At 41.3% G+C, this 25,312-nt stretch overlaps 1 protein-coding gene across 2 annotated transcripts in view; it reads right to left on the bottom strand.

Moving 5' to 3' along the window:
* EFHC2 (EF-hand domain containing 2) overlaps positions 1-23,098 on the bottom strand; it is a 60,387-nt gene extending 37,289 nt beyond the window's left edge. The window contains exons 1-7 of one of the 2 annotated variants that reach the window (XM_032207141.1): positions 23,047-23,098; positions 16,941-17,129; positions 12,555-12,705; positions 4,173-4,396; positions 2,037-2,288; positions 780-890; positions 338-476 (exon numbers count right to left, since the gene is read on the bottom strand). In XM_032207141.1, the coding sequence (XP_032063032.1) occupies positions 338-476; positions 780-890; positions 2,037-2,288; positions 4,173-4,396; positions 12,555-12,705; positions 16,941-17,129; positions 23,047-23,097 (1,117 nt within the window). In that variant the 5' untranslated portion in view covers position 23,098. Of the gene's footprint in view, positions 1-337; positions 477-779; positions 891-2,036; positions 2,289-4,172; positions 4,397-12,554; positions 12,706-16,940; positions 17,130-22,731; positions 23,022-23,046 lie in introns of those variants that run through there. The other variant, XM_032207149.1, reaches the window with a different exon arrangement.
* Between the last annotated feature and the right edge of the window lie 2,214 nt (positions 23,099-25,312).

Raw genomic sequence — 25,312 nt, 5'->3', positions numbered from 1 at the left:
TTCTGACTGCAAACATGGCTATTGGAATGGGATGGGGAAGTAGAGGAGAAGAAATGGTAGTCTATTCATATGACTATTTTGTCATTCTAGTTTTAAAATAGAGGCAGTTACGAACAGAACATGTACATTATGTATTGTTTTTCAGCAGAGCAACATACAAGAAAGCACTTCTGGATCACCTGAAAAATTACCGCTTTGCTGTTCACAGCCTACAACAGATTATTATTGCTAAAGGTTTTCATGAACAAGTTTTGTCAGTAATAAAATTCAATGACAGTTCTGTCAAACTCAGAGGTATAAAAATGCTTGTAAGGAAAGGATAAGTATCACTACTTACCGATTCCATACTTTGTTCTGTAATAATCTTTAGTGAATTCATCACAATCACAGAGTAATATCTTCCTTCCCCAAACATTAATTACTTCCCCTATTTTCAGGTCACTGTCTTTGTAAAATTCCTGATGCACTGCTCCTGTCTAATGAAATTGGGAACATTTATATAGCAACTCTATAAATCCAGAATCATACAACTTTTCTTAAAATCCAGGTCATTTAGTGTGTGTGCTTTAAAATATAAAAATATAATCTTCATACTTCATTTGCACTCCATGCTAAGGTACCTCACCTTCACATTAAACCTCAGTAGTTTTGATTTGAGCTACTCTCCAGTGTCAACACTATTTTATAAACTCTCCTTGTTGTAGAGGATAACAACAACAGAAGTTACAAAAACTACTACAAGGACATTCCGCTGCTTGAGGTGTTCAATAATATCTGACCTTACGATTATCCAGAATGTAACGGCCTCTGTTTCCCACTAAATTTCCAAACACGTTGAGAACAGTGCGAGCAGTGATTGTGCCCGGCTGATACAACCCGGTTGGAGCATACTGCAAGGAAGGAGACAGGCTGTTAAGAAATGCAGTTAACAGTGAAGAAAGAGAACAGGAACTAACATTTTTTTTTTTTAAAGACTGACTATTATTACAGTGTTTTCTTGGGAGAATTTTTAGTAAATTCTGAGATAACTTTATGCCACTGAACCTAAAACCCTGCGTGTAGGTAAAAAGAAGCATTCAGGATCTCACTGCACATCCAAGAGTAAAGTTTTCTTTTTTCTTTGAAGCAAACAGAAAGCAAAGATTAGCACACCCAAAGTAGCACATCCTTGTCAATATCCACTCTCAAGGCTACCATTTTGACTGGTAATAATAACAAAAGCATGCCAAGAAAACACTCAGGGCTGGTCCTCCTGGGCTGAACACTGTGCAAATACAGGGGATTCAAGTCAGCATGATTCTATTGGGAGAAAAGTTATTTTTTGTTTGTTTCTATTGTAAGCTTCAAAATTACAATAGAAATTTCTACCAATAATATCAAGTTACTGTACATTGAAACGTGCACTTCTCTAGTAGAAGGGGTCTGTCAGCACAGAGTCATTGCTAAATTTCCCTGAGATGAGCCTTCACTGATCAGCACTTGATTAATGCCTGACAAAGCCTTTTCATGAATTCTTATTGACTTTAACTAGCTTTCCATATGGTCCCAAATTTAGGAATTCAAATTTAAGAAATCACCCTAGATTTGCTACAAAGAAGTAATATTACTGAATACTTAAACTGGACTTTTCCAAAAGTTCCAAATATAAGTCCTATGAATCAAACCTGAATTGATCTTAGTTTTATTTTAGTTTATCTACCAATATTAATTAATTTTCTGAACTTACTCTACTGCATAGCTTCATTTGTGCATTTACATTAAGACACTAATATGGGAGAAGGGAAATTTTAGGATATCTTTCTACCTAAATACTATCTCCTTTTAATTTAAGCACAACAAGCCTAAACTTAATTTTTTCCATTCCTTAAAGTTATATGAATATTGCATAAAAACTAAATCATGCAATTATTATTTATGTTCTGATAATACTTTCTAAATATAATTACAATCCTAGCGGAGGATTTTCAAGAAAAAGGCATTTAATATCTCTTTATTAGGAAAAAAAATTGAAGTAAGATGAATTTTTCATTCCTTACCTTTGGAAGTTTATCTCTTCTGAGAAAAAGTGGAACTGCATCCCGACCTGAATTTACTGGTGTAATTTCTTTCATATCAATTGTATCATCAGACAAGTAATAGTGCAGAACCAGTTCCCGCGGGTCATGAAACATGGATTCTGGGTCATCCCACACACAGAAAAAACGTAAAACATGTCCATCATGCTCCAGGAATTGTTTCAAAGTGTCAACGCGCTCATAAGGGCGCAAAGGGTTCATATTATCAAGAATCTGTAGATGAAGGAGAAATCAAGAAAATCACCTTTTTAATGACTTGCTCTTAAAGAGAAGATACCAAACTGCATGGTACTATCTGATCTTAGAACAGCATTTTTGGATTTTCAAATAAAACTACACGATTACAATATACGAAATTATTTATGCCATTAGCAAAGAACTATTCACAGGGTTGTTGTGCCCTCAGAAAATAAATGAGAACAATTTTGGATTGGTTTTGACCCTTATTTTTCTTGCAGTAAGGTCCCTTAGATCAGGATATTGTTAAATTATTTTTGGCATAGAGTATTTGTTGCTTTCAGTGTACTAAGCTAGATCTACCCCAACTGGATACATTCACCAACAGTCCTAAAAAGTCAGGAGAAAAATTCAGTGCCATCTGCCCTCAGATTAATCAAGAAAAACAGAAGCAAAAGGCGCTGTCATTATCCCCTGTATAAAATAAAATTATACTCTCCCTACTACTCATGGAGAAAAAACCCCAAACCCTGCAAAGAGGAATCCTTATAGCATCCAGCAGCTGAACAATGGGGATTTGGGGAGGAGGTATGCATTTTGTATTATGCATACTCATAAAAGTGGGAAGAGTTTTTATTCAAATAAAAACTCACACGTATAAAATAAAAGCTGCAGAGTATTGGGTTCTGTGTGGCAGAAGAATTTGCTTTACACATGCAAAACACTGTTGATGACATGGGGTAGAGATGCAAGATGACATATGAAGAGACCAAGTAAAGAAGTCTGCAGGAAGCCAGAGACATGTTTGAACCACAACTCCAATTGTATCTCCCTTTAAACACTTGTTTGTTGTCATTCATTCAGCTCGAGCAAAATTGTAAGTAGAACATGTAAGAGTTTGATTTTTTCTTTTAATACTGTGTGTATCCCCAGCAGCTGGCACTGACAAATTCAGCCATAAAGGAGAGCAGCTCAAGTGCTCATTTAAGTTAGTTTAGCATCTTAACCAAACTAGGTCAGGAATATCCCTAAACCTCCCTGTTTTCAAGTGGCTAGAGAATGCCATTTCCACCATATTTTTATTTTTTTTTAATTATGTGATGAGTGTTGACTCTTGGGGAGTTTTGTCCAAAAGAGATCACAGAGTCTGACGTGCTTAAGGAAATGATATAATTGTAGTCACAGAATCTGTAGCAATACAATTTTTGTTTTCAGTAGATTTCCTGTGAGAATAAAGATTGCCATTCTAGCTCAAAGATCATTTATTTGATGCATTTTCTCTATTGTGTAGCATTTATTTTCACTGATCCACCAACTAATGTTTACAGATGAAAGTCATTTGTCTATAGTAGACATCAAGTAATATATAAAAATCCATGACAGTGCTATGCCCAGTCAATACTGCTGGTTAAAGTCTGAGGTGACATGAGAAAACACAGATCAACATTGATTATAACAAACCTGATTCATGTATCTAAGGCTGAAAGTAACTCATCCTATATAGATCATAAATTTAACATTGTACAGCTATACTAGACACAAAATTTAGGGACAGTTTTAATTCTGTGTTGGTTTTTTTTTGTGTTCTTTTTGCTATGAGAGACAACAAGCTCCATCAGTTTTATCAAATTGATGTACAGACACACACAAGGCAAAGATTACTTTATTTTTACCTTATTTATTTATTTGAAAAGGTGTGTGAACACATCAGGTGAAAATCAGTTATATTTGAGCCTTCACTATGTTTGTACAATGAGCCATATAATGGAATTTAAAAAGCAAGTATTTTCTTGTTATTCATTACGTTGAAATAGCTACCTCTACATTCTTTCTGTTTGCCATTAGAGAAATATTTTATATTACTAATAGCAACAGCACTCTTATTAAAACTATGTATTCACCATTACAGCCTCATCTGACCTTTTGCCGCTCTTTGGTATATGGGTCATCTGGACAACTTGCTGGAGGATTCAATCTAACTCCCATCTTCCTCAGGAAATTTTTTGTGAACTGGTCACAATCGGTAATCTTATATCTTTGGGCATAAAAAATTACTTCTGTGTTGATGTTGAAATGATGTATAGTGTAGTACTCATCTTCGTTAGGAGGTGGAAGAGGAATCCGGTGACGTCGAACAATAGTTCCTGTGCAACAGTTACAATACATTCATAGAGTGAATATCCTTTGCTCTGATGATCGTTTCACACACTTGCTAATTTCCTATGCTGGTATGACCAAGGCAGATGAAGCCATATGGAACAAGCAAAATTATCCTTCATTCAGCAAAGGAACTACGAGGTAGGATGATCCTGCTTTAATAACTGCACTACATCACATTGATCATTTTCTAGAACATCAAGTTCTAGCACTCAAGTTTATACTGGAAGTTACCACCTTCTGAAAACAACATAAAATTACAGGGGAAAAAAAAAAAAAAAAGAAGAAAAAAAAAAAAAACACAAAAAAAACTATTTGTTGGAACAAATGAAACAGGTCAGTACTTTTTCCAACAAGAACAGCAAAAACCTTTGCTTTCGTTAAGAAAAGGGATGTTTTCCACTTTTACTGAAAAGCAGTCTCCAGCACTCATTAGTAAAATTATTTTTCTTTTTTTAAAAAAAAAAAGAACACAAAAGGTTGTGCAAAACAAATGTGGCAGGAGCATATGGGACAGCCAAGGTTTGTCTGTACACCCTGCAGGGTGAGAAGAGTCATACATAATTAAGGGTAGAGAAAAAGCATGCCCGACTAAGGGAAAAGGTCTGAACTATCAAGCTTGGAGACGGGGCATTCAACCAAGCTTCCTTAAAAAGTGGAGAAAAAAAAAAAAGTAGAATAAAAAAGAGAGAGAAAGATTTTAACTTCATTAAAGTCAGCATACATTTAAGTTTTCTTCTTTAGAATATTTAAATGAAAGGAAGTGCTGTTGTTCTGTGCACATTGCATTTGTTTATATTCACCATATTAAAAGAGAAGGAAACTGCTATGTCTATGAGCTGAAAACTCACATCGATGAATTGGTTAATGCTTCAAAATTACTCATTGCTGATGATGCAGGGACTGGAGCATCCTTCCTATGAGGAAAGGCTGAGAGAGCTGGGACTGTTTACCCTGGAGCAGTGAAAGCTCAGGGGGGATCTCGGCAACACCTATAAATTAACCTAGATGATTCTGTGACCCTTTACTGAAGTGCTAGATACCTCTGGTTGCAAGAGGCTCAGCAGTATCAGCCAGGGGAGGTTTAGGTTGGATGTTAGGAAGAACTTCTTTACCGAAAGGGTTGTTAGGCATTGGAATAGGCTGCCCAGGGAAGTGGTTGAGTCACCATCCCTGGAGGTCTTTAAAAAACATTTAGATGTAGAGCTTAGTGGTATGGTTTAGTGGAGGGCTTGTTAGTGTTAGGTCAGAGGTTGGAGTCAATGATCTTGGAGGTCTCTTCCAACCTAGATGATTCTGTGATTCTGTGAAATATGTGATGGGAGGGAATGAAGAAGACAGTGCCAAGCTCTTCTCAGTGGTGCCTGGAGACAGGACAAAAAGCGGTATGCACAAATTAAAAGATCTGACATTTCATCCAAGCACAAAGAAATGCATTTTTATTGTGAGGGTGGACAGATACTGCAATAGGCTTCCCAAAGAGGTTGTGGAGTCTCCATCCTTGGACATATTGAAAACCAACTGGACATGGCTCTGGACAACCTTCCCAAGCTGATCCTGCTTCAAGCAGGGAGGTTGGACCACATAATCTTAAGAGGTCCCTTCCAACCTCAACCATTCTGTGATTCTGAGACACCACAATTATTCCAAAAATAACCCGTAAGCTACAGCCTCAGTAGCTCAAACAAATATGTAACACACACATTAAAGGAAAGCTATGCAGCTGCACATACAACAAGCTATGATTTATTCTGAGCAAAGTTAGAGTTCACAAAGAACTGCAGACTCTCAAAGCTGGGACCACTGTTTTTTTCACTATGAGAGAATGAAGAGGACAACAGTGAAAGCTTTGCCACATCAATACATTAGTATAGTTGTGTGAAAATAACCCACAGAGAATAAAAAGATGGTCCAGTCTTCAAACTCAGCATCTTTGCTGTGCTTACCAGCTTAGATGTCCCTGTAACAACAGCTTTATAATGCAGATACCCTCTGGCTAAAACCATGCAGAAACCACCAAGCCATGCTATTAGAATAATCCCTTGCCACCATAGGTTCCTAACAACTTTAAAATTACAGTAATTATAAAAGGTGCAACTTTAAAACAAGTGCAGTAAACACACAAAAATTCCAAAACTAAAAATAGTTCCCGTACTAACCTACCACGACAATAGTTTATTAGACACAATTATCTGAAAGGTCTATCTCATTAGCTCTCATTACAAAACTGGATCTCTTTCCAGTGCCCTTCAGCTGTGCATCTGGTAGTGTTTCCCACTGAGTCCCTTTTGATGATTCTCCAGCGCTGCTTTTTTTGTTTTGGGGGTAAATGGGAGTGGAGGGGGGATGAAGAGAGGCAGAGGAGGAGGGAGAAATATATTGCTGTGTATTTTTGTTTGGTGTTTGCGTGGCTTCGTTTCTGAGTTAGCCCATGGAAATGCTTTATTGTTCATTTTATTTCCCTAGGGACTAATCTGTATGAAGTATTATCAGAGTTGTTTGTTACATTCTAACTCCTATAATGAGTAGTCTCCTATAATATAACTCTTATAATTAGTCTAACTACCTTTTCTTTTCTTTTACTTTTTTTTTTTTTTTTGCAAGTGTGGGGAAGAGGAGAGGGCAACAAAGAAAATTTACTTTATATCCTGTTAAAATACTTATTTAAGAGCTGTTCATTATCTTGATGTTTCACATATACCAAATCCAACGTTCTTGTTACTGACCTTTGACTGTAAAATAAATGTGAGCTTGTATCTGCCTAAACATACATATATTTAAGATACATCTTCACGGAAATATTAGTTAGAAAACATGGCAATTAGCACATTTTCACATGATGCAACACTGCATAACGCTACCATTAACAAAACCATGTATTTTGAAAATATATTACCTAATTTTGTCTAATCCTTGGGTTGCTCCCACAAAACTCAACAGACAATGTGCTGAATTGGAACAGCCCTTCACATTAATACAAATGTTGTTGAATCATCCTTTTAATTACAATATAACGGTTAACAATTTTCTGATAGGAGGTGCTTTCTGAGGTTATATCCACCTCAGAAGTGGTAAATAAGCCTTCAGCTAGCATTTCCTATCACTTTTCAAAGTACAATACACGTGCCCATTTTGTTCAGAGGGGATAAGAATTTCTTTCCTAATGTAAAATGTCTTGTACAGATAATATCAATCCTAGCACTCCTTTATTTTTACTAGGTATCACTGTGCCTGATCTACACATGTGGAGAAGGTATTTTATATTGTTGAACTTGAAATTTAATAAAATGTGATCAGCTCAGGTTAGGTCTCAGCATTTTTCAAGTTGTCCCTTCTTCTGGAAAATAATTACTTTTCTACTTATAGAACTGTGCTAGAAATCATTAGAGGAGGATCTGTGCACCTGCAACAATCCTGTTGCTGAGAAGGGATGGATATTCTTGATGTTTCATTTGTCTTCTGTCAGTGTCTTAAGCAGGCTATCCTACTGCACTACCAACCAGGATTTTAAATATTTGCATCTGGAAAGTAAGGGCAAAGCTTTTCTACGCTGTGTTCTTGTAAAGGGAGTTAGTGTATTGCTTCTCTCTGACAATGGTGGTGCCAGCAAGTTTCTACGTCACAATTTTTATCTTCTCTTTTCTCAGGGTTTCTGGTTATTTGACAACTACAGTAGCAGCTTAAGGAGACCTTAATTGTAGTGGAGGACTTCTGCCTATGGGGTAGCTCGTGCAGCTGGGCACCACATGGTTTTGGCTTCTGCTGCTACGCTGCTCTGCGGAAGAAATAAAGCGGTATCAAGAATTTCCTCAGCACAGTTTACTGACTCCCTCTGCACTACTTAGGAGTGCATCAGAGAGGAGAGGAATGGGTAACACCTGGATTTTGCACACTCTGTGCTTGCACAGAAAGGAGAAACAGCCATCACCATTCCTGCAACACAAAGAGTTCACCCCAAGAAAGAAAGGGGGCTTCTTCATTCACTTATTCGCCCGCCTTAGAACGTAGCAAGGTCAAGCTTTGGCCACCATCAAGCATGGCAAAATCACAATTATTTCAAGGTCTCGGGGGAGGCCTCAAACTCTTAGATAATCAGTTATATTGGAGAAGCTGACTGCAGCTTCGCTTTCCTGATTGTGCTTTCCTCTTCAGCCAGCCAGCCTTGGGAGCCCCGCCAGCAGGCAGCCCCACTCTCTTTTTCAGCTGGCTGACCTTGGGGAAACCAGCCAGCTGCTCTGCTCTGCTCCAGCTCTCAAGGCCTGGGTTGCACTGGAAGCTTCAGTTAACCTCATGGGACAAAAATGACCTTTAGATAAGACAGTATCAGCCAGATACAGTCCTTTTAACTGGGAGTTAGAGCTACAAACCACTTGCACCACCCTATCTAGCTTGGCTCTCTATGGGGAGGATTTCTTTTTATACTGAGAGAATAATTATCATCTTGGCTTCAGAAAAACATTGTGCAGTTTGTTATGTGGTCGAGTTTACTGTCCTCCCCCCACTCTGTACTCCCTTATCTTTACTTAGTTCTCATGCACTGTGACTGTCCTGGTATTTTTTGCTTTGATTCTGGTTTCTCAAGTTCAGGTTGGCCTCTGCATTCCTTTGTGTTTTGCATTTTGAAATTTCTACGGTTTTCTTCTAATGCTTCTCATAATTTCCACAATATTTGTCAAACTATAGCAAGGCAGTTTCCAAAATTAAGTGTACTTTAAATTTTGGTTATTTAGTAGCAACTTTAACTGTCCAAAACGGTGTCCAAGTACAGCAGCCAATTCCATAAAGCATTTTTCTTTTTTCAACTCACTGAAATATGTTTCCCACACATCATTTACTTTGTCACTCTGAGATTTTGATCCCTGGTAAAAGTACATTTTCTGGCTTTTTTTTTTTTTTTTTTTTTTTTTTTAAGCCAATTTGTTTCAGCTTTGTAAAATCCTAATTGAATTTAGAAATTCTGACTTCTTTGCCAGGTGTTTCTTCACCAAATCTTCCCGCAGTCTGTAAGCCTCTCCAAGTTTTTCCCTGCAAAGCAGCAAGTACTACCCACGGGGGAGATTACAGTAGGAAACTACTACATTTCCCTAATCCAGCCGTGCCCACGGAGACCTGTACAGACCATCAAGCTCTCATGTGTGGGATAAAGCACAAGAGCTGGTAAACCAGTGGCTTTGAGGCATTAAGCAGCCAAGTGAAGACCTACCTTTGATCTACCCCACCACTGCTATATCTACTCTTCAAGACGACTCCTGAGAACAGCTGTCTCTTTTACAGCTTTCCCACCTGGGTATATGTCCAAGTCAGGGTCCCCACCATCTTCTGCAGATTAATTCCAAAACTTCAGCACTTTTTCCATCACGTTTTTTTTGCTTTTCCTCCTTTACGCAACCCCTTTCCTGCCACTGCAACGCTCCAAGTGTCCACGCAGACCGAGCCTGTCCTGCTCTTCAAATTCCCACACGTTTTCCATCATCCACATCCCCACATCTGTGCTCTTTTCTTCAGCACAGTTTGCACTTCCTTCAACAAGCCAAGTTCTGCTACAGTTGAACTCTCCTCTACAAAACCTGGGCATTTTAATTAACTGAAATGTTTGATTTCAGCAGCGGTGCGGAGGACAGCATTATGGTTAAGACCCTGAACTTCAGCTCAGTTCAGTTCCTCTTCCTGTTACAACTTTTTTTTTTTTTTTATATGATCACGGGCAAGACTCATTCCTTTGTGATTCAGCCTAACAGCCTCACAATGCAGACAGTTGGGCTTCTGTTCCTTTCAGGCTTAAAGTATTCCTAGTCAGGACACGGAATTTGAATAATATAGGAGATATAAGAGGCAATGGGCCGATTTTTAATTGAAAACTGAGTTAAACTAGCAGTTAAGGGTTTAAGCACTTCCTATATGTATATATATACACATATCAAGCACTTTATAGATTAAGCATTATATATATGTGCTTATTTAAATAAGCACTATAAGACTGCTTCTATATATATTTAAGAACAATTATTTATCACCCTTAAGATAACAATTTTGTGGCTGTTCTTCATTTATGAAGCATATAGTCACTACCCAAGTGCTTAGGAGTAAAGAATTTGCTGACATTGGCAAATTGGCATTGGCAAATTAGCATGAGAATTGGCATCTCATCTTTTTTTCTCCCCTACATCACACATTTATCTCCAGCATAAGCAGAGTATTAATGTGGATGCTTATGACAAAGCATAGGCCCAAGATCTTCTCATTGGCTGTGAAGCCTAAACACATGAAGAACAGTTTGGGGGCCTTTCAATCTACAGTATCTCTTCCTTCCTACATACATTCAATACACCAAGCTTCCTTACCAGCCCAGCTACCAGCAACAAATAAATTAAATGCTCTGTTAAGATCCCAGAATACTTCTTTTTAATCCATCTAGTTAGTGTTTTCTACACACTCATTTATCCCACAAAAAGTGCTCATGCAAAGCCGTAGAGGCCTTCAAAACATCCATGCATGGAATACAGAAAATTCCTGTTTCTCTCTAATACAATCCAGTTCATTTTAGATCCAGTACCAAAGATGACTTCAACAGCCATTAACACAAGATACAACCAAGGAAACGGGGGGAAATTGTAGCCTTCCTGTCACCACAGGAACACGACTAGACTGCCAGGAACATCAAGCCGAAGAAGCAGCTTGCACAACCCATACTGCAATGACAATGACTCATTCCTGTAGCCAGTTTCAAAGCAATCAGCTTTGAATTTGCTTTCCTGCTGTAATAAACCTGGCTTCCACCTTCCCTTTCAGAGGCGTCACCTCTGCCTCTTAGGCTAACTGTGCTTCCTTTGCTGATGATCGTCTGTTCAAAGCCACATAATCCAGAAACTGCCACTCCCATGACACACAAGTCAAGGAAAACCTACATCTGAGGGCACCTCCAGCCTCACACAGATGGCTGCAGGGGGGGTAAGTGTCTTGTAAATTCCCAGGTGAAGAGATCCAAATGTGCTTTTCTTCGGGTCGTGAAAGAACACTCGCCCAGGCAGGGGTATGAGTAGGAGACGAGGTTCCTCTGAATTCAAAATCAGTTCCTACTGAACAGCCGGCAAGATTTCTGGCAAGAAGAACTAATCAATAGAGGAAAAGCCAGGTTTGAAATACTAGTTTAAGACGATAAGATTCCCAGGCAATTTTATCCCAGATATACCTGTGATGATGAGCATAACACTTTCAAATATTGTCCTACACTGTAGCTAGGTATATTTATGGATCACACCTGATCACCTTGGAAAAGAATAGGGCAGTTAAAAGGTTAATATTTTTTTAATTGCTTTGCAGCGATCCACCAGAATGTACAGAATATCTTCTGGGATTGGGAGGCGCGGTCATCCCAAGATACTCATCCCAAAGACATCCTGCTTATCTGGACTACATCCCTTGCAAAACTTTTTAATTCTGGCAGTGACCCATAAACACCAAGCAGCAGCAGCTGTGCTCCTCTTCTGCAAAAGGATGTTGACCGCCAGCTCACATTTTCTTTATGTAAACCAACTTCATTAATACTCCAGTAAAGCAGTTTACTAAACCTTTCTCCAAAAGGTCCTCAGGCTGGCTCAAGCACAGTAATACAACTCTGAAGCAAGGCTCAATCTTAACTTAAAGGTGTCAAGAAAAAATTACTGACCAAGGGCATTTAATCATAACCAACATCCAGAGGCACAAAAGGTGCTCTTTTTTAGTAATTGCAGAGAAACCTGAAGCATCTAAGGAACAATTACAAAGATGCAGCTAGAGAAATTATCAGTGCCAGGACAGGAGGATCCAGGCTCAGGAATGGAAATCTAGAACACAAATCGTTTTTGCAGAAGTGACAGTATATCAACAAAAGACCAACTATCATTTGACTTCTAACTGCTACATTAGAGAAAAAAAATGTATGCGTGTGTAGGAGGGGATTCTGCCTTATAAAACCTACTTCTTCAAAATCTAAGGCAATAAAAAAGTTCACATTGTGATCTGTAACAAGAAAAGATAATTATAGCCATTCACGTTACTGCCCATTTTAAGTATAAGAACTCACGGTATGTATCCTTAAAAGGGACCGAGAATGTGCTGAAGATATATAAAGGGAAAAAAAAAAAAGGTGATATTAAAAATACATACCTTGCACTATGCCACTGTTTTTCACTCGGGGTTCAATCACTTGAATTGTATCATCTTCAAGGTAGAAGTATATTTTACAGTGTCTTATTCTATATAGCTCTTGATTTTTGTCAGGCACTTCTTCTTCTACATAGGCATCAAAAGACAATACCTATTAAAAACAATAAATACACATAAAGCAGCAAAATCTTCAATGCTTTTGCAAAATGCATCAATAAAATAAACTTATATAGATTATAAGCTAACTAAATGTATGGATTTCGGGAGGTAGATTTATTTCTCAGAAATGTAAGAATGGAAATCAACATTAAATCACATAAATTTAAAATTCTTTGCTTGGCATTTTTATTATCACAACATCTAAGCAGAGATAGAACCCTACAGTAAAGAAATAAATCAAATATAAAACTACCAGCAGGCTGCTTGGAAAATCTTCTGAACAAAGCACTTTTGATAGTACAATGAGCTACCTAGGTCATGAAGAGAATTTTAGACTTCTATTCAATGAATTGCTGGAAAATAAAGCACATTCTGACAATAATGGCTTTAACATTGAGGTAAGTGGAAATGAGAGTTCTTTTTAAGCAGATCATGCAAGCTGTCTAATGAATGCTATGGAAGACTATGAGAAAGAAATGATATTTTTTCAGGAGTCACTTAGAGCTGTGCAATACCGGCATTTCAAAATTTACCTGGTTCTGCAATTCAGCCTTCATGGTCTCTTGTAATGACAATAATGCAAGAAAAAAAACCTCCATAGGTGAGGTGCTCAGTGGTTTTTTCGAGTAGCCTTAATATCTGGAGAGCCTAGATCAAACCACGCAAACCATTACGCAAGTTTTGTACTTCTTGGTGTCATTTATGGACTTCAATCACCAAGACCAAGCTTAAAGGAAGGCATAAGAAGTATATATTTATTTGTGCATTATCTACCAGGATGCTTGATGTGGTAAGGATACACAAGACAGTACTAATGAAAACTAGGTTTCCACTAGCAGAACATTTGGGTCAAATCAGTGCTAATTCATACTTCATTTTTGTAATGATTAATAAATTCAACAACCTTTATTCTTGATTCATTAGACAAAATGAAGCACTAGAAAAAAAGACAGCTTAGCTGCTCCCTGTTTCAATGAGCATCTGGCAGACCTGGGCTTGAAAACATCAGAAACCTAGTGAGCCATCCACGATCCCTACATGACACAGAAAAGATCAGTCTGTATTTCTTTAACACATGTTTTTGAGAATCTCAAAGTACTTCCATAAATACTGATGGCAGAGATTTCAGAATACCCTGCTGGAGAAATACAACCTCGTTTTCTACATCTAGGGAGACTGAGCTAGTGACTCGCTCAAGAGCACACAAGAACGGCAGCCACCCTGTGTTCCAGCCAGACTTCTCAATGGGGCAGTCTCCCTCTCCACCATTAAATTAAAATCAAAAAATGAATTAAATTAAAATCAATTAAATTAAATTAAATTAAAATCAAAATACATAACTGTTAACTTTTACATCTGATTGACTGTGATCATACAAAAGAATCTAGACACTACTGATTATTTTTTGTTTAAGTAGTAACACATGCATGTTTCTGAACAACCTACAGAGAAAATAGTTTAAAATAAATAAAATACATTCTAGCCACATGTAATTTTTAACTGTGGATTTCACCATTTCATGGATCAAAGATGAAAATTCTGGATAAAACGATGTATGTCAAATTGAAAAACTGACATACAACGAAGGCAACACAAACAACTTCATCATCTTTCAACATTTCTTCGTCCTTCTGCTTGTCTAAACATAGCTGTATAATGCCATTGATGGTGACCAAGCTGTCTTACCTGGTGCCTGGCACCCTAGAAGGACCAGGAGGCCTGTGTAAATCTCTTGAATACTCCAGGGGACTTAGAAGGTATGAAATATATCTGGTGGAACCACTGTTTCCTACCTAGTCTGAGCAACCTGGGGCTCAACTAACAGGGAAGCTGAGTTTCACCCCTTGCCCAGCTGTTGCTAAGCCATGCAACCACAGGATGCACATACCCTCTTCTCCCCATTCTGACAGTCCCACTACAATTGGTTGACAAACATTGTTCAACTATTTGATTATTAATTCTTTTTAGTTCTGTTACTGCTCTTTTCTGTCTCATGACACCAGCCAGGTGAAAGGGTCTGTTTGCACACACCTCCCAGCATAATCAGGTCCTAAATACACCATATTTATTCCTTTCACTGACCGTTTACTTTTGTCGTGGTTTACTTCATTGGATGAGTTTGTACAAACTATTTTGCACTTAAACTTTATTCTCTAATAACTACAATACATTCAGCAGCCAACCGCAATGTTGTAGATCGAAACAGATAATTCAGGAAGGGTGAAGAGGTGGAAGGAAGAAACATAAAAGATGACAACTTATTTTTCATGTTAAAGCAAAGTTAATTTTAGAAATAGTCAAAGTTCAGCACTTCCTAACTCGTGTGTCATCTGTAGTATATTGCTGTGTACAAAGTGCCCACTTTTTAAAAAAACTTGAAGTTAGGCATGAAAATAAAAAGTAACAAATATTGAATAAACTCAGTGGCATATTGTAAAGTTGGCACAAGGTTTCCCTAGCACCTGTGGTAGTCAAATTATAAACATCTTTTCAAGCCCAGGAGGCCTTGTGTGTGTACTTAATCACGGAAGAAATTAAATTTACACCTGCTTCCTATTAGGCATATGAAGTTGCAAAAACTATTTCGTAACCCACTTAATAAGATGTATTAAGCCTGTCCTTCCTCCAACAAACTGGCATTGCTGAAAGCTAGAAACCAAAGAAAAATGGGTAAGAAAATAGACTACATTTAAGAAGATAAACATCTCTTCAAGCTATGTTTCATAGGGTCCACTTTTCTGAGTCACAAACTGCAGCACTGGCAGGCACAGCTGCATTCAAGGCTCTTACCAGGGGAGGCTAAATTAGCTGGGCAGTATCCTTTAATTGTCTGCAATTAATACAAAGGCATGAGCCCTCCAGGAGCCAATTCCAAACCTGTGAACTCCTGCCCTGTATTGATTGCCCTGTGGAGGAAGGAATACAGTGACTAGACGAGGAGAGTAGGAAGGCCAGCTAGATCATCTCACCAGCCAAGTTCAGTGCCTGATGTTCAGAGGCAGGTCCCCACTGCCTCCTGTGCGACCCCTTTATGTCATAAACCTGGGTCCAAACCCTACAGACCCGTACTGTGTACGTCCCCAGGATGCCAGTGCACACCTCCCCATTGAAAGAAGGGTGCAGATAAAGCATGTGCAGGACTGGCTGAGGCCTTCACGCTTTGGCACATTATATAAATTTATATTCCAGCACATTGCTGAAAAATTGGTGAGCAATACTAGGCCCTTCAGAGACAATGCTAACCAAAATCACGTGCATCTGTATCAAGTCTTACATTTTCTTGTAGTAGTTCTGGTCTGCCAAGGAGGCAATAACTGTACTGAAATTACCTGCATGACTTTCATTTTAAAACAAAAATTATGATTAGTCATTCCTCCCAATATTTAAATACCTTAATCATTTTGTCATGCAATAGTTCTGCAGTCTGCTGAATGATTTCTTCTTCTGTATCTTTTTCCTTCTCTGATTGTAGGCTTTTTGCTTTAGAAATAAACCATCGCCAAGTAGCACTTAACATAAATTTAAAAATGGAAAGTAATGACAGCATGCTACAAAATTCATATCATCCTAGATCACAGTTATTTGATAACTCTCTAACTTCAAAGGTGTCACTACACACCTACAAAATAAATATATATATAATATTAATTTTAAATTCCTGTGCTTGTAACAGGCACAATCTACCTATATCCCTACACGTGAACAGTTCACATAAAAGTCAACAGGACTTTGAGCAAGCAAACATGACTGGATAAGTGAGTTCTGAGCCTCAAGCACTGCACTGCGGTTAGTGGTTCCCGTGTGCCCATGCAAATTTTCTCCTGGATTGGGGCCCACCTTACATTCTTGTAGCTACACATTTCCTTGTTTGGCCATTTGAAAAGCAATGAAAAAAACTGGCAAAGGAGCACATTTGTTCTTAACAGGTTGCCAATTAATTACTTGCTGTCACCATTTACACACACACACCCACACACAAAATAACCACCCTCTTACTTTTATTATCTCCTGTAGGAGATGTACCCCAATACAGAAATGTTTTGTTGCTATATAGCATGATGTATGTTTACATTAATTGCACAATATATCAATATTACCAAAAATAGTAGTTATCCCTCTTTAACTAGGAGCTTTTTTGGATGCATAAAGTAATCTTCTCAAGTAACCTACCCAAGACTGACTGAATTTCACTTTCCTAAGTGCAGATACAGATTTGTACGTACATACCTGTTTGTCAAATGCTACCCAAGCAGGAGCATCACTCCCCATCCCTGCAGGAAACACGCTGTATTTAGGTTTCAGCTTCTGTCCAGGTAATGGTTCACCTCCTATTCCAGGTTTATCTTCTCCGACCAGCATAGCAACATTATTGCAGAAACCCCAGTGCTGTGATTTGTGGAACTTTTCTTTCCCTAACTGTTAAAAGTTTGGAAGAAAAGAGAGGAAACAACATCTGGGTGTTTGTTTTTAAATCCGTAAGAGTTAAATAATGAGTTATCTAGCTACACAATGGGGGTTAATCATGTAAAAGTTTCTCTATAAGTACTTTTAATAGAGACTAAAACCCTGAAGCAACTGGAATGCAGCAAGTGAAGTGATACATTTCAGTGGTCAATGTGCTGGCCCATCTTAAAAACCAGATCAGAAAGATTCCAGTAATGCATCCACACTAAGAAACAGGATGATATTGGCTGTTTTACCCGACCTGTTCCCAGTAATAAGGACTGAGGCACGTGGTAGAAGGAAGCAAGTCACCCGCAAGATCTTCTGCAAAAGGCAGAGGGGAAAAACCTCCAGAGGACAACCTGAAAGGTTCAGGAGTACCCCGAGAGCAGCTTGCTCTCATTACCTACATCAAATATCTTATTTACATTCACAAAGCAGAGTGCTAAATAAATGCTTGTGAATATTAGAACTGATGCCACGGGTGAGCACAGAGCAGGCCATGAGGAGGTGCAAAGGCTGGACAGCAGGACTTTGAGAGCAGCAAGGGTGTGGGTAATGCTGCAGAGGGACACAACTGCCTCTCCTGCTGAATTTGGAAGACTGAGCAATACTAATTATAGCACAAGTATTTAAACTGGTCCTCCCAAAAAAGGCGTAGACAGCATGAAGTCGAATCAAAAATTCAGCAACGCTTTTCACTTAGAAAATACTAAGGGAATGAAAAATTGGCCAAGAGTAACAGCAAAGGGACAAATCACCACTTGTCATCGTGGCAACATCGAAGTGCTCCAAGATAACACGACGCACACTCGGTACAGCAGCGCTGTGGGAAAGGTGCAAGCAGTGAAGCAGCAAAATCCGAAAGGGCCCGAAGTATTTATTTTATTCTGCCGATACAAAAAAGAGTGAGGAAGTTGAAAGGCAGCTCCCCAGCCTCATGGCTCGTAGCACTCACCGCTCGGATATACAAACTGCTGCACGCTGCAGGTTACAACCGCAGCTGTTTGCACACCCTGCAGAGCTCTAAATCCAATGCCATGGGTAGGAGAGCTGCCCTTTACACTGACAGCTCAGCCCCTACCTTAGTCTAATTTCTGCTTAAAATGCAAGGGGAGTGGTATGCAAAAGAATACATGACTTAGTATTTTTACAACTGCTTGTTTTTAATACCATAATAATAAATTGCCATACCTTGCTTACGCTGACGAAGGCTGAGCTAGCCAGCACCCTTCAAAACAAGAAGCCCTGAACCACATCATTTTTATAAGCCAAGAATAAGGGTAACCGAATAAAAGAGAAAATTGATGCAAGGAAAGACTTGTTTGTGTAGCAAACAGTCAGCTCGTGGGCCCCCCTGCCATGCAGCACCGCTCAAGCCAAGAATTTAACAAGATTAAAAGAAGAGCTGTAGATTTGCAGGAGTAATTCCCAAAACAAAATACGTAATGTCAGCATATTTTTTGAGCTGGGATATAAAATTTCATGCTTCTGTGCACAGCGTAAGCACTGACCTTTGGGCATTAGGAAGTGGTCATCATACCCATCCTTGAAGACCCCACCACGGGTGCCCACTGGCCCAGACAGGCACCAGCTGGGTCTGGCACCAGCTCTGCAAAACATTTGCAACTGGGATGGGTTTCTCCCTCTCTTTTGGACACTACTGAGCTGCCCTTTCTCATCCTGTTCCTTTTTTTTTTATTATTATTAATTTAATTCCTCGGTAATTTGATAAAGAGCTGGGGAGAAGTCAGAATGGGAGGGAGCTTTCTGCATGTATTAGGCCAAATGTGGAACAGCTAGAGTCAGGCTGGGTTTTAAAAGGGAAATTTGTAGGCAGAAACATCTGGTTTACACTGAAGGCTCTATCCAGCAGATCCACCTTTTGGCACCACAAGTATTTAATTATTTTCCCCCTACTACCAAAGCATGAGTTAGGGAGAAAGGCACAGTTATCAAAGCACAGTGAGCGAGGGTGGCAGTTATCCTGAGGAAAGCTCTTCATGTCCTCGAAGCATCTTCTAGAGGCATTTTCTGTTCATCCATTACTGGGTTTTGGCAAGTTACAGCGTGGCAAAGTGTTTGTCAAAGAAACCCAGGTTTGATCCTGCTGGAAATTTTCCAGAACTTAGTGATCACAACACAGTTCATGATCTCATATGAAAATTAAGTGGTCCAACAGCCACAATTCTATTAAGATTCTTTTGTGGAGTTCCTGTAACTTTTTAGGGTTTGACAGAAAGATAATTTTAGATCATTAATCTCTGAACTACTTATAAAAACCCCTTCTCTGGGAACATCACCTAAATCTATATGCAAAACAATCTCTTCCAAAAATCTGAACGTGTTCTTTCTTTTAAGCAAAAACGTAATTATACTTGAAGATCACAAAAGAGAAAAATGACATTTTGGAAACCTCAGCTAATGAGTTCAGACCTCATTCGGCCCTAAACAGTGACAGAACATCATATTACATCCACAGAAATACCAAATGACTTCTAAAAGGAATCTGTGGCAGCACAGGGAAGGAGCTTTACTGTGTCTGCCGTGCGAACACAGGCTGTAGATCTGCTGAGCAAAGCTGGCCATCTTCTGCGAGGTGAGCCTGAAATAAATATTGGGGATACACTGAGCAGTGACGAATGCAAAGGTCAGGATTCTCTGACTGGAGCTTTTGGCTTTGTGAGCTCAGCCACTGCAGTCCCTGGGGAGCACTGCCTCGTGCTCTCTGCATCTTGCTCCGGTCCAGAGTCACAGCGAGCTCACCAGGGAGCTGCACATCTCTGCTGAACCAAACTGGAAATCTCTCACCACAGCCGCTGTCTCGAGGGCCACAGCTTGTTAACCGAGTCCCACAAGGAGTTAGGGCTGAAGCCACTGGCAGCACTCTGCTGCTCTTCCCCATACCCATTTTTCACGACCGTCTTGAGAACAGCAGCTGCACCGTGGAGGTCCGGCTCAAATCCTGTGTCGGGATGAACTGTGACACTTCTTGAACTACCCAGGACTGCTGACAGCGTCCTGGTTGCTTCAGCTACACTATGGAAATGTGTGCAAATGCTGCAAACTCTGCCAGTGAAATGCATGTGACCTCCTTCCCCATGGAAAGCATAGGTCACCAGCAGACAGAGCCGAGACAGGTACCAGAAGTTCCCACAATATTTATGAGTAGCATCTCTCACAAAGCTAGCACTCAGTTCCTAGAGGAAAGCCACATTTAGTCACTGATTTTCCAGGCGTGTTTCATCCCCAGCTGGCTGCAGAGGTTTCAGTATTGTCCCCAGCAGCCGTGGTGCCCCTCTAACACACCCCAGGACAAGATGCACCAACATCAGCCGCCTGGAGAAGAACGAAGAGCTTGCTCTTACTGCTGGAGCTGGTACAGCCTGGAGATGACAGGAGGATATAAAGGAGAGAGGCCAAGACGAAACCCTGATGGGAAGCTGCAGGAAGGTTTGGGATGGGGGCTGTGAAGAGACAGAGTTCCTTTTCCTCTTTTTGTGGACTGTCAATATTTTATGCTTCTGACGCCTTCTGCTAGCAATCGCCCTTCTCCCCCATCAAGCCAACCATCAAACATGGCATTGCTGGGCTAGGCCTGTCGCTTTCATCCCTGTTCTTCGTTCAGCACAGAGGAAAACACGGTGTTACGTTACCGTAGGAACCACTCCAGCTATTCTGAAAGCGTCTGTCACCTTGCTGTATTACCCTCGACTCCAATTAGCTGATGCCCGAGCAGTTAGACTTTGTCACAGCTAAACAGAGCCGCAGCAGCAGCAGCGGTCTTGGGGAAGCTGCTGAATTGGAAAGAGGTGCCAGTCATTTACGTTTATGGGGAAAAACAACAAGTGGAAACCAGACAAGGGTTGCTGCCCTTTGCAGCGCCAGCTGCAAGCTGCCTGGCCTCACAATTCGTTGTCTTCAGCAGCAAGGGGAAGACGTGCTCAGCTTGAGGTGAAGCTTTGCCATTTGTAGGCTGGAGAGGAAGCAAACAGTCTTGGTAGAGCTGTCGATATGTAATAATAATCATAACGGAGCGTAATGCAAGGGCCACTGACTCTTAGATAGGAGGCTCTAAGCGCTGTGAAGGGATGTCTTAATTCCCACTTGCCAAGGGCAATCAATCCAGGGAGTTTGGCTGTGTTCCGGACCACCTCAAAGCCCTGATCTGCTGGAGTCAGCTCAGCCTCCTTGTTAGACACATGCAAGCCAGATGAAATGGGTAAGCACACCTCTGCCATTGCCTTCCGTGGGCCTTTATATTCAGCAGGTAGCATTAGGGGCTAAGAAGAGAGGATTGCAGCAGTAACTTGAACAGTGCTAAGAGAAGGAGCGGGATCAATACCCGTAACTATAACTGAAGGACTGACAGGAACAGCAGTCCCCCATCCCCTGCTCGTCCCTCTTCAGGGAACGCTTTGCTCCTGTTGTTTCTGTGCGATAAGATGCCCTGATGGCAACGCTCAGAGCACTAGCATGAAAATACCTGCTTTCTTTTCCGTGTACAGTCGTCAAACCCTTTTTTTTTTCTCCCTTTAACATATTCTCCTTGGCCTCTCATTTGTATGAAAATTAAATTACACCTAATTACACACTGTATGTACTTCAGCATGGGGTGTTCAATGCTGTCTACACGTATCTTGTGCAAACTTGTGTAGCCAAGCACTGTGCCTTATCTCTGAGAGAGGAGACATCATGTCTCTATCACAAAGCCTCTTCACTGCTGCTGTGGGGCTCTGGAGACAGCTCCATCATACTCCAAACACAATAATCTCCATCAATTAAGGTAAATGAAATCTGGAGAACAATAAAGTCCTGCATAACCCCAAGCTGAGCTATTCTATTTCCATCTCGCAGACAGGAATGGCGCACCCTTATTTCAATGCTGCTGATGTGCTCACTGTGGGGTGTTATATACACGACCAACTCTTTATAGGACAAATTTGAATGTAGCAAGACAGACTGAGTGTTCAGCATCCCATCTTTCCTTTCTGCCCTTCTAAAACAACGGCACCCAGCCTGTTGTTCACAGGGAAGAAATTGCCTGAATTATCCTCAGTGCCGTAGGCTGGGCTCCTCCTGCAAGAGGTCCTGTGTTGGCATGAGCCCACACACCAAACGGGGCTGGAGATTCCAGGTATTTCTGCACAATTTTGCTCCCTGTAGGGCCACCTGGGCAGCTGCACCTGCCTCCCCCAGCCCTTGTTCTTTGGAGAGAGCTTCCCGGAGGCTTTCCACCAGACTGCACCTCACGCAGGCTGACTTACTGCTCGGAGCGGGCTCCCAGGAGACAGCGGGGAGCAGCCTCACCTTGAAGGGCTTCCGATGCTTGTGGTATCGCTGGCATCAACGCAGGCAGCTTGACAAATGATGTGGAAACCCTGCCCGAGCTATGGTATCACCTCACCTCCTGCCTGGACCAGACTCGGGAGCAGCCAGGCGGCAGCAACCAGGGCTCTGACGGCCACGACTTGTCCCCAGCACGATACAGGAGCCCCTTGCGGGCACTGTGGGGTTATTAATGAAATCCCACAGCTTTCCCTGCCTCCTGAAGGCTTCCCAAACCCTTCCTTACCTCCAGCCCCACGCCACCACACGGTATTGGGGTCATAGACAGAAAATTATCACTGCTGAACGAGCTTGAAGAGGCTTGGCTTTTGTCAGCTACGGTAGTTGACGATAAAAATGCTTTTTTTGGTACATTCCCGGCCTGCCCCGGGTACCTAACAGCCCTCGCCCTACAAAACCGTTGCGGCTCACCCGCTCGCCTCTCCCCTGCCAGAGACCCAACCCGCCCGAGGGCGGCTGCCAGGTCCCTCCTCCCGGCCTTGCCGGCGAGGCATCCCCGCTGTTAATTTGCTAATTACGGCGGGGCTCCCCCCTCACTCACGGTGCGGCCGAGGGACAGCCCCGGCGGCAGCGGCTGCGGCGGCGGCGCCATGGCCCGGCCCGGCCCGGCCTCTCCGCGGCGGCCGCCGTTGCCTGGAGACGGGCCGAGCGGTGCCGAAAACAGCCGAGAGGTTCCGGAAAGAGCCGAGCGGCGCTGGCGAGGGGCTCCGGAAAGAGCCGAGCGGCACTGGCAAGGGGCTCCGGAAAGAACCGCGAGGGGCCGAGAGGTGACGGAAAGAGCCGAGCGCTGACGGAAAGAGCCGAGTGCAGCAGTGCCTCGGGGGTGTGTGGGGGGGACTTTTTCTACATCATGTCTGACTTGGGAGCCCTGGTGGGCTTGGGGGAAGCGTGTTTGGGGAGGTTTCACGTCTTTTTGTGTCTTTTTTTTTCATGTTACCCCAACGAGATCGTGAAACTAGTGACCTAGCGTTGGGTTACGCGCCTTGCTGCGGCGAGGTGAACGTTTAAAAGGTGTTTTAATCCAAAATGAAAGCAGCCCTCGTACCACTCACGCTCGTTTCATGTAGTGGGTGGTGTTAACGCCGCCATTTAAATTGCAAACAGGAGGCGCAGTGAGAGTTTCTCACGGGTGGCTTGGGAGAGGAAAGCTTATTCCCTTCATTAAAGCTCACATTTTCCTGGTTAACAAGGCAGGACGCCTCCCAGGTCGCCTCCAGAGCCCAGCACCCTATGTGGTGCTCCTCCATTTTGTACAGGGCTCTTCACGAGCGTTTTTTTTTTTTTTTTTTGGTTGTTGTTGTTTTTTGTTTTTTTTTTTAATTGGAACTGTTTCTAATAAAATAAATAAATGGATCAAGTAGTTAGCCGAAACCCAAATATTTAAATTCTGTCACGGCTCTCGTGCTGTCTCGGAGGAGCTGTGCTTCAGCTGCTCGACGTCCTCCTTCTCGTGGATGGAGTGGATCTCCCCTGCCGTATTTTGTACTCCGTGATGCATCAGACCATGAAATTCCCACAGCACATCGTCTCTCCTCCCTGAAACAGGCTCGGGGAGCAGCACGGGCGATGTTTTCGGTCTAAAGGAGACCAGGAGGCATTCCCCGCGCAGCTCCCATGGAACGCTCTTGTGGCGCTTGCTGTCAGTTTTATTTTGTCAAAACGTTCTGGTTTCAAAAACTCTTAATTTCAACAGAAAAATCCTTCATTTTTAATTGTTTCCAGAAATTTGAAATGGGGAAGGTAAGGAGGGAAAGAAAGCTGTGCAAATTCTGGAAGGCTATTGCCAGGCATGCAAGACTTTGCTGTTCTTCAGCTCCTCAGCATCACCTGTTTTTTTTACATCCGTGTGATCCTTTTAATACATCTTTGTGTATCTGACAAGCATTGCACAGGAGACAGCAGTGTACTCATAAAACATACCTTTAGGTTTTCACAGCTTTCATTAGTGAGGATCTTCAGGAAGAGGCTCCAAAGCGTTTCTACATGCCAATATGCCTCTCCAAAATCACTGAGCCAGTGTAGCTGCTGGTGCTTTGTACCCAATTCCCGCGAGCCCCATGCAGCTGGTGGCACAACTTCTCATTTGGAATAGCAGCCGTCGTGAAAGCACGGCAGTGAAGAATTAGGGTCTCTTTTCACTGCGTTTATCCTCTGGTATCTCCTCTTCGTTTTTTGTGGCTCATTACAGAGCGGGGCAGTTGAAATGTTTTAGTACCCTCTCAGTGTCGATAATAAGCTGGTGCTCCACGGTTTCGGGCAGTACAGGCAGAGGCTACGCAGGTGAAAAACGTGCGAGGGGAACAGCAGCAACACTTACTTAGGAAGGTTAGTGAGGTGGATGGAGACTACAATCCATTTCCAACAGAAAATCCTGTGAATCCTCCCTGACCTTTGGGTCAAGTCTTTCTGCTTAGGATTATTACCTTCTGCCTCATCCCATAAAGAAGCCGCAGGGAGCTGTGGAGAAGGAAAGGAAGCATCTGCCCAGTACACCAGAAGCACAGTTGCAATATGATGTGTTCTGCCAGTCTTTTTTTTTTTTTTTTTTTTTCAAATGTGGAAATATAAAAAGAGTATGTTCTACTTAGAGCAGAGTTTCTTCTTTCTACATTACCTTCTCTTTGGGGTTTCTCTCACATGTTTATCTTTTTTTGTTCCTTGCTGTATTCACTCAAGAATACAGACCAAGTGAAAACAAATTAATTTTAATGCCTTTTCTGGGAAAAATAAAAGTACTACAGGAAAACCATTTTTGATAAAAGCTTTTTATTAAATGAAGATTGCTAATGACAACAAAGGCAAGCGGT

Source organism: Aythya fuligula, chromosome 1 (genome assembly GCF_009819795.1).
Source record: "Aythya fuligula isolate bAytFul2 chromosome 1, bAytFul2.pri, whole genome shotgun sequence".
Taxonomy (NCBI): domain Eukaryota; kingdom Metazoa; phylum Chordata; class Aves; order Anseriformes; family Anatidae; genus Aythya; species Aythya fuligula.
This window is presented reverse-complemented; position numbering and strand designations above follow the sequence as displayed.